General features: G+C 34.3%; 1 protein-coding gene across 1 annotated transcript; it reads left to right on the top strand.

The window, feature by feature from the left end:
* The first annotated feature begins 3,756 nt into the window (after positions 1 to 3,756).
* On the top strand, positions 3,757 to 9,981 carry LOC107011662 (CBS domain-containing protein CBSX1, chloroplastic-like). The gene is made up of 8 exons (XM_015211245.2): positions 3,757 to 4,156; positions 5,136 to 5,223; positions 5,299 to 5,363; positions 6,662 to 6,710; positions 7,020 to 7,072; positions 9,154 to 9,269; positions 9,378 to 9,435; positions 9,519 to 9,981. Exons 1-8 carry the CDS (start codon positions 3,956 to 3,958, stop codon positions 9,597 to 9,599), a joined length of 711 nt encoding a protein of 236 aa, XP_015066731.1. The 5' UTR covers positions 3,757 to 3,955; the 3' UTR covers positions 9,600 to 9,981.

The raw sequence follows: 9,981 nt of genomic DNA, 5'->3' as shown, positions 1-9,981 counted from the left end.
GTGTGACTGATCTGTGGGAGCTACTAATAACCAATAATAAAATCACATGAGCTAAATGTGGAGTCCGATGTATACGCCCCATCGAGAGGACCCACTATACCCTGCTAAAGGTATAAAGACATGCTGGCTGATCACTAAACTGATTGCCCAAAGAGGGGACTTACAACCTACTTGGCTAGTAGTTCTGAGACTATTGGGTAAGCTAAACCCTAGTCCAACTCGATATTATGCTACTCCCATGAATTCTGTAAATTTACTGATTATGTCTGAATTTCTGTAAATATTGGATAGATCGAAATTGAACATGCAAACGAGAATGCAACAATTAATCTGGTAATTATGCATTTATGACTGAGGCATGTACGTATGAAATATCTGACCTAGCATGTGTAATTCAAGAACTAAAGAAATAGAAAGCTAGGGTTCTGAAATTCATGCGATAATCTGAGTAATAACATGATAATCTGATTTGGAACATAAAACTAATAAATTCATAAAGTTCTGTTGAAGTTCTAAAAATCCTAGATCTAATCATGATATTGAATCAAGACTGAAAACTAGGGACCCAATGGGTGAAAGGAACCCACTAGTGAAATCCCACATGCCTGGTGATGAAATCCATGGAAACATACTTAGGTTTTGGGATTGGAACTGCTGGAACTTGTTGCGTTCTTGAACTAGGGTTCTTGAGTTTTTTCTCCTCTATTACTTCTAATTTTCTAAGTTTTGATTTAATTATTTGACTTAGATATGTTTTAATTATGTTTCTAGGCTTAAACTGATTAAAATTTGATGATTTAGGGTCAAAACAACATATCTTAAGGTTTAACCGAAGTGGAAAAGGTCAAAAAGGCCCCTGGGAAAGTTGCTGTCGGACCAAACGACGGCCAGGACTGACGGTCCGTCGTCTGATCGATGCCTTGTCGTTGGGTCCGTCAACTGGGTCTGTTCGGCAGGCCTTTACTAAAATGGACATAAATTTTTACTCGGAGGTCTGATTTTAGCAAGGTTGGTGGATATGGAAAGATAATTCAATTATCTATCTGTCGATATGTCATGGGACACTTAATTCATTTTGTGCTAAGAGTTATGACCATTTGAATTTGACCCAACTGCAATTCCCCTTAACTGTCTGCAAATTTTCCACCTACGGACCGTGCTGGTCATCCGTATCTCTTTTCAGAGAGTGGGTGAATAGGAGTCTCGATCGACGATCACAGGAACCGTCGTCTAACCAATGGACCGTAGGTCCGTTCGTCGATCAAGACTTAGCCAATTTTTTTCCGGCTGAGTTTTTGGGAGTCTCTGATCCCATCGACGGTTGTGTAGTACGAAGCGTGGGTCAGGCTACGGTCCGTCGATGCCACTGTTGGTTGCACCAGCAGATTTTTTCTGTAAAGCTGGTTTTTGATGTGTTTTGGCTACGGGGTGTTACAATTATAAAAAAGTACTTTTTCTTACAAAATATTAATTTGTATATGTCAAACGTTGGTAATTACTTCAAACATACATTATGGTAGCTACATATTTAAGTCCGATGTATACATCATTTGTTACTGCTTCTGATATATACATCATGTTTATAACAATTTACACAAGATTTTTTTTCTTAATTTATAGATCATGAATACAATATCATCTTGATAGTTCTACATAAAAGAAATCATCATTTCAGCTAAATAAAGTGATATACATATTTATAAAATTTATGATATACAACATCCCTCCTATATATCCAGAAGGAAAGTAATTTAAAAACTATAGTAACTTTTAAACTATATTGGATGTATAAAATAACAAACTATTAATTCAAATCAAATGCTATAACCACAGTTTGATTAAATTGTAACTCGTAGCAAACAGTTGTCATTCGCCTCTTGAATTTCTCGCTCGCCACCATTTCTCGTTGTCAGTCTCTCCCTTGCCTCTCTCACTTTAAACAAACACAAATGTATAAATTGCGTTTGTGTTTGTATAAAGCGAGAAAAAATTGTATATTCAAATACAAATACACATATTTTCGTCATACACACTTACACAAATATAAATCTTCCCCTACCTAGTTTTCTTTTATCTTTCTCTCTTTCTCGCTTTATTCAAACACAAATTACACAATTGATTCTTTTGTATATGTGTAGCGAAATATATATATATATATTAGTCATAGCAAACATAAAGTTTGTCATGGAGCGCAATTATGTAAACTATAGTTATAACATAAAAATATGATAAAAATCATATTTATATATTATAACTATAGTTCATATAATTACGCTCCATGACAAACTTTATGCTTGCTATGACTAATATATATATATTGCAGAAACTAAATATAAGCAACAATATCCATAAAAAGCATAGATGGACACTTGATACCGCTAGTACAAGCCAAAACATCCACTCACACGATCATGATTCATTCACTAGAATGAACCCATCTTGACCATTGAGCAATCACACTCAAGAAAGTTAAAGTCTACATGTTAGACTCATATTATGTATCAGCTTAGAGCTAATATTTAATCTATATTTGTATCTAATATTTTTAGTATTGTTTAGCCATTAGTAACCAATCTAATATGACATTATTCATTAATTGTTCTTGAAAATTTTGCTAATCTAATATGACATTATTCATTAATTGTTCTTGAAAATTTTGCTAATGTCTAAACTAAAATAAAATTGATGCATTGGAGTCAGCAAATCCCTGTTTGCCTTTGTCTATTTGCTAGGATTTTTTCATATTCAAGATACATAGATGATTGCTACATATGAGTTACTGTCATAGTTTGAAATAGTGTTTCAAAAGACTCTTCTAAGACTCGCCTCAGGCTCGTCCTAGGCGGGACTCTAGCAAAATGCTTCGAGTCTCAAGTGTGGGACTTAGTTCTACAAGACTTACGCCCAGAGCGCCTGACCGTAAGCTCTAAGCACGCCCAACGCTCGGGACTCGCCTAACAGATCTTACACAAATTATATGTTAAAATCTTTAATTAACATTGTTTACCCTCATAATACTTGAATAAATGGATGATATGTAACTTTTAAATCTACAAAGATAACAAGATTGAGAGTAACTCAAACAAAAAATGTAGTATCACATATTTACTTTTTGGTAACACTATGAAGATAATTATATATTACGTAATATTTCTCTTAAAAATATGTAGCGAAATTTTACTTTTTCACTTATCGTTGGTCTTCATGAGTTTGTCATATGTCTCAAAATTATCATATTTTATTTAACTATTTGAAAGTAATTTTATTTTTATTAATGAAAGAGTGATGTTTATATTTCTCAAATAGTAATTATAATACCTTTTTTCTTTTTTATAGATTATCAATAGTTATCTGAAATAAAAATCATAATATAGTTTCTATATATTATATGTTTTTCATAAAAAATTATTTATAAAATATCATTGAAAAAAATTTAATTAGTAATAAAATTATAAAATTAAATATACTTGAGACTACGTCTCGTAGGTCCAACGGACTTACGCCTCGTATCTTGAAGCTTACGCCTCACCCTATACTGTATAAAACATCTCGCCTGAAGCCCCACCTTTTAAAAAAATGATTTGATTTGAAATAGTCCTTTCAATGACACTCGAAAACTTGCCTATATAAATATCTGCGGAAGAATCTGTGAGACTAAAATTATCTCCATTGTCAATTTTCTGATAAGATATTTCAGTAGTGCCACAGCAACTATAATCACATTGTATATATTATATTATTATAACACAACAAACATAATTTTACATATATTTCTTGTAATAATAAAAAAAAGAAGTTTCTCCACAAAAGCAATTGTGAACTCCACTTGAAGTGAAGGAACGCGAGGAGAGCCAACAAAGATAACTGCTCTGTGGCTCTCTCTACCTTCCAAATTGCTGTAACGTAACGCCTTCACTTCCCATCCTTCTGAATTCTCTTCTTCCGAAATCCGACCATGGCATCTATCTCGCCGTCGGGAGTCTCCCTCCGCCGCAGCTCCGCCGCTTTCCACCACCAGCTGCCTTGTCTGCTCTTATCTCTCCCATGCCACAAAGTTGCTACTTTCGCTAAATGTTTCCTCTCCGTACGCCTTTGGAACTCGCGCAACCATTTTTCCGTTACCGCCAGCAACACTTTGACGGCCAATTCAGCAGAGGTATTCCTCCTTATCCAAATCTTATATACCGGTTGAACTTAATCCTTTACTTTATACAGCAATTTTACTCTCCGGCTGTGTGTTCGAAGCTCAATTAGGGTCTAAAATTACTTCTTTTTTTTTTAGTTTCTTAATATGTAAGTTTTATTTCAATTGAAGATGCTATGTCTGAATTCCATTAGTTAATTTAACCCGCATACTCCGAATCAAGCCATATTGATTAATTAAAACAGAGGGTGTACTTGATATAAATATTCATATATTTAAACATCCACCCATTGTCCCACCCCCTCCAGCCATTAATTAGTTTAACCCTATTGAAACAGTAGAGGGTTGCCTCTTGCCTTACAACTCATGGTCAGTCAATCGTCTATGAGGAAGAATGTTTTACACCGGAATTATTTGTGCATTGATTTTCTGTTTCAAGTTACATTATAGCGCAAATAAGGTTATTTAAATTATGAATATAAGATGCATCAGAGTTTTAGGAACTCATATAAGTTTCCGCTTTTCTAATTCTTAGCCCTGACATTCTTGTAAAACGGAAATATCATTTCAATCTCATTTTGGTGCGAGACTGAATGCTATATGTTATTATTAGATTCAAGCATTTAACCTTGAATTAGACAAAATTCTTGGCCATAGTGGATATTCCCAGGTTATTACATTTACTAGATGTGCTCTGTAGACATGGGGTTTCGATCCAACCCAAGTACAGCAGATTATTTACTTAAGTAAATTGTAATACATTTTGGCTCCTCCACACAAACACCTTGCTCACAAGTTGCTGCTTGACTGAATTTTGTGGCAGTTTTCACGTCAATTTTCAAATATAATTATATCTGTTTCCTTTCAATAGACATTCCTTTATTTTTATTTTTTTCTATTTGATCTTAATTTGAACTATAAATGCATTCTTCTTTTTTACCAATCCTCATGAATGTCCATCAAATGATAAGCTTATATATACTTGTGGCAGCCAAGAAATGGTGTATATACAGTAGGTGATTTCATGACAAGAAAAGATGATCTACATGTGGTAAAACCATCAACATCTGTAGATGAAGGTATTTTAGTGCTCAATTTCGTTATAGCTACTCATCCTCTTGTTAATTCCTGATACATGATTATTCCTTCCACAGCCTTGGAAACGTTGGTAGAACGCAGAATCACTGGTTTCCCTGTGGTTGATGATGACTGGAAATTGGTAATTTCTGTTTTCTAATGTAAGATGCAATAATACACGTTCCCTGCTTATGCAATCTTCCCTTTTGATATGTTTTATACTAAATCCAACACGAAAGCTAATTCCTTGAATAAGTTTTTGAATATGGTTCCAAACTATAAACTTGGCCTTTGAATTGTTTCTCGCTTTATAACATTTCATTTTGAAAGGTCATATGTATGTAAGGGTTCTTTTGCGGCTCTGTGTGTTAAGCACTTGACCGCTGGAAGGGTATAAAAGAGAATTAAAACAAAACCTCGGAACAGGTACATAGAATAGAAGATAGGAAACAAAAATAAAATAGTCAAACAAAAAAAGGAGAGGAAACTCTTAGCTTCTTTTTCATGGAGGATAAGGGGAAGCATTTACGTAGGGATGTTGGGCAGATTCTAGAGATCTAGGGAGGAGGCGACTCTGCATGATTAAAAAAAGTTTGTTCTGGGGAGTTCTGTGCCACTGGAAGGTGGTGGTGGTTAGAATTTAGGTTTAGTGGAAGGGTTTGAGAATGAAAACCCCCCCATCAGGTTCTTGATCAAAGAATCACTAGTTTCTATTCTTTGGTTTGATTTTTACCGATCTTCTGAAAGTAGTGACATTATGATTCCATTTGCCATTTGCTTTGTTTTCATTGTTTGTGTTGCATTATAGTTTTCTCGGTCAATAGTCATGATGTTTGTTTAAATAAATTAGTCTAGGAAAACAGAAGTTTGTAAAATTCTTTTCATTTTCCATAAAATATTTCTTTTTGCTATAGAAGTTTGAATATTATTTTTGAATCTTTTGCAGTTCTTCAACTCTTTGATCATACTTGAATTGGAATTTCTTTTGTCAGTAAACATTTAAGTATGAAGTAGTAATATTCTCTTGAGTCCTGGCAATAGAATTTTGCACTCTTTTATTCTTCATATTTGATTTCTAAATTATTTGATGGCACGTCAATAGGAATATCTTCTTTATCTCTCACTTTTAGTTATTTTACTTTCTAGAGACTGAGTTTTTGGTATATTCCAAGTATGCACTGGACTCAAGTGCTCCTCAAAAATTTAAGAAAATTATTTAGTTAATAGAACATGTAGCTGGCAGTACAAGAATATGAAATTTAAGAGTGCTTATGTTGCACCCAAGACCCCTATTCATGCGTGTGTGTATCATATGGATATTAATCATATGCATTAAATTTAGATATTAAGTTAAAGATATTTCATAATATTATGCTTGTCAAGTATTATGATATTTCAAAGATATGTCACTCAGAAGCTTGAAGTTCTCTTCTGCTGCAGGTTGGTCTTGTTTCTGATTATGATCTATTGGCTCTGGATTCTGTATCAGGTATAACTTTTAGTTCTGATGCGATAACAATATTATTTGGAATTAGAAAATATCCTTTGGTTTTAGGCCCATATTTTATTGGGATCCCTTCCGAAAAGATATGGAACCTTTTGGTATCTGTGTTTTTTCGCTTTTTCTGGCATAAGGAAAATTGGAACTGATTGTGTATAGCAAATTATATCCTTCTGAAGACGGATCATAGTGTTTTAAGTTGGATTCTAAAGTTGTCCATTATTTGGGAGTCCTCATACTCTTGCCAAAGCATTATTTTCAGAGGTAGAATGAAAGCATCTCCTGCTAATTTTGTAGGTACAGGAGGAGCTGATGCAAACATGTTCCCCGAAGTGGGCAGCAACTGGAAAGTAAGCATATTTTGCTTCATTGCTAGATTGTCTATTGGATGCTTGTTGATCATCTAATTTACCAGTTCCCTGCATACAACTTCTTTTGTTTCAGTGTAAACCCCAAAATTTTACTTACAGGAAGGTACAACTAATCTTAATTTCGGCATAGAAAGTTATTAACATTAGCCTTGTAGAGGATACTTTATCTAATAATTGTGAAGACCCTGAGAACAGATTAACTGGGGAGAGAACAACTTTTATCATTAAATCCTTGACATGCTTAATTATTAATATGTAGCAAGTTGGTTAAATATCATAAGTGGTATAGTTGTCCCCTAAAAAGGATCTAGCTTCCAATATATAGGAACTCAAAAGAAAGTAATTGATGACTGAGATTGTGGACAACCTCATGATTGTTTTACTTCTCCAACTCTTCATGTAATCTGCTGCACTATTTGTAGTGGTTCTATTTATAAACAGGACTTAAAGAGTTTAGACGTTACTCTTCCAGGTAACTTCATATAGACAAAAGTACTGATCACAAGGTTTTTAAATCATTAACAAATATAGTGTTCAGTGATCAACTGTTCCTTCCTTTCCTCTGTGAGTAAATGTGGAAGCTAATCATTAGCTTCTATCAATTATGCTGGGATGACACTGGGTTCCAGTTTTAGGAACGATATAACCATCTTTGTGAGCCGGATATTTGTTATGAACATATTGATATAATGTAAATGTTTCTTGTTTTTGCAATTGCCTATAACTGCAAACCAAGAGCATCAGTAAAGATCACTCAAGTGTTCGAGTTAATATGTAGAGAATTTCCAGTTCCACTTGGACAAGCATTTCGAGGAAGCCATCCTTAAGCTATTGGGAATTCGGCAGCTGGAAATAGATTTGAATGGGTTCATGTGTCAAACAAGATGTCATAATCAGATCTGTTCTTATACCCGGTGAATAAAAATGCGAGGTCAATCATTAGTTAGGTTTGAGCTACCAATCAAATTTAAACCATACTTCCATAATGTCCAAATTCATCCAATCTGATCTTGTTACAGGAATCTATAACAAAGTTACATTTTTTCTTTCTCAAAGAAAGCATCCAGACAAATCATTTAAGTTTGAGAGATAAAAGGCATAGCAAAGAGAGGGAAAAAAGGTCAAATGAAAACTGTGTACTTGAACAATTTACTGGCGTTTTCATTTACTTTAATAACAAGTGAAAGTTGCATTGGACACTAAACTACAGCACAAATCTTAATAACATTCTGTCAGGGGTCGTTGGTAGAGTGCATTAGTAATACCTGCATTAGTTATGCTTAGATTATTTCTTATGCATTGTTTGGTTTGGTGGATTAAAAATAGTATGCATTGTATACATATATTTATTTACAAAAATATCCTCCACAATTATGTGGACAAGATGTAAAAGTACTTTTGAAGGATAGTCGGGTCTTTATCCATGCTAATGCATGCATTCAATTCCTTTGTATTACTAATACCTAGAAATCCATGGTATTAGTATTACACTCCTCAATACACAATAGAGTGTGCATTTATACAAAGAATGAAAAAGTGTACCAAACAAGGGACTGGTAATACATAGAGCTAATGCATGCATTATTTTACTCCACCAAACTACCCTAATAGTCTGCTACTAAAAACAAACCTTTAATTAATTGATCAAGAAAAGAGCATAGGAAATGCATCCTGCAAAAACAGGCAACATAGACAGTTTATGTGAGTCTGTATAGGGCATTGTTTGAGGTGGCTTTTGAACCACAGCGATATGTGTTTAAGTGATACGGTTTTGGATTTCATCGTACTCAGTATGGCATGTTTCTAACTAGATATTCCGTCCAATGCTGAACCATGCTGAACTAGTGCAGGTGGCAGTATTTATGTTAATTATCATCTGCTTTACTCTAATACTTGCACACATCGTTACCTGATTACCTTCCTCAACTTGAGGACACTTGCTTTGCTGTATGTCGGAGCTATGAAAATGCACTTAATTATGTATGGAAAACCAAAATTATTGTGACCCACAAACAAAGCTATTGAACTTGTGACACATCCAACTTGACTTGTAAATGCAGACATTCAATGAGGTTCAAAAGTTGATAAGTAAGACCAAGGGGAAAGTGGTTGGTGATTTGATGACGCCTGCTCCACTAGTAGTTAGGGAGTCTACCAATCTAGAGGATGCAGCAAGGTAGTATCATTTATTCTTGATTTCAGCTTAATCTGCGTTCTTCCTTTAGCCAATTTTATGTTTCTATAACAAGCAGTCTGTCTCATATGTACTTGTCTAATTTGCCAGACTTCTGCTCAAAACAAAATACCGCCGGCTTCCTGTTGTAGATAGTGATGGAAAGCTGGTATGACTCGGAGACTCAGCTTTTGTGAATATGTACTTCTCTACCTTGTGATATGCTAATTAGTCAACTGTCATATAATAAAGGTGGGAATAATAACAAGGGGAAATGTTGTGAGAGCTGCCCTTCATATTAAACGGATCATGGAAATGGAAGGCCAACAGTAATCAATTGGAATTCGCGCATAGATGCAGTTCAGTTGGAGAATCATATGTTGTTCATTTCCCTAAGAGAAGGGGGTGACATAAGACAGTTAAACTTACATTAGCAGGATTTGCCAACCGGTTGAACCTAGGATATTTATGTAAAAGTTTAGAAGATGAAAATGAACCTTCCTCAGTGTGCAAGATATACATAGTTTAATTATTTTGTAGATAATACAGTTCCATTGCTCCATGAAAATTATTTGTGAGTCAAAATTCCTCACAGTTATGAGCAACAGAAGAACATATCATTTGTTTGTAATTGGAAGGAATTTTAATTTAGGTGGACATTTTTAAAAGGAGGCTTCTTTTGAGTTAGGGAGTTTAAAAACTTCTTCATTGGATA

Source organism: Solanum pennellii, chromosome 2 (genome assembly GCF_001406875.1).
Source record: "Solanum pennellii chromosome 2, SPENNV200".
Lineage (NCBI taxonomy): Eukaryota > Viridiplantae > Streptophyta > Magnoliopsida > Solanales > Solanaceae > Solanum > Solanum pennellii.
Note: the sequence above shows the minus strand (reverse complement) of the source record. Positions and strands in the feature narration are given on the sequence as shown.

Bases quoted from the DNA above. Each gene is read 5' to 3' on its own strand.
- LOC107011662 (XM_015211245.2), top strand. From the start codon at position 3,956: ATGGCATCTATCTCGCCGTCGGGAGTCTCCCTCCGCCGCAGCTCCGCC. The intron at 4,157-5,135 runs GTATTCCTCCTT...TACTTGTGGCAG, and splicing joins TGACGGCCAATTCAGCAGAG to CCAAGAAATGGTGTATATAC. The intron at 9,270-9,377 runs GTAGTATCATTT...CTAATTTGCCAG, and splicing joins AATCTAGAGGATGCAGCAAG to ACTTCTGCTCAAAACAAAAT.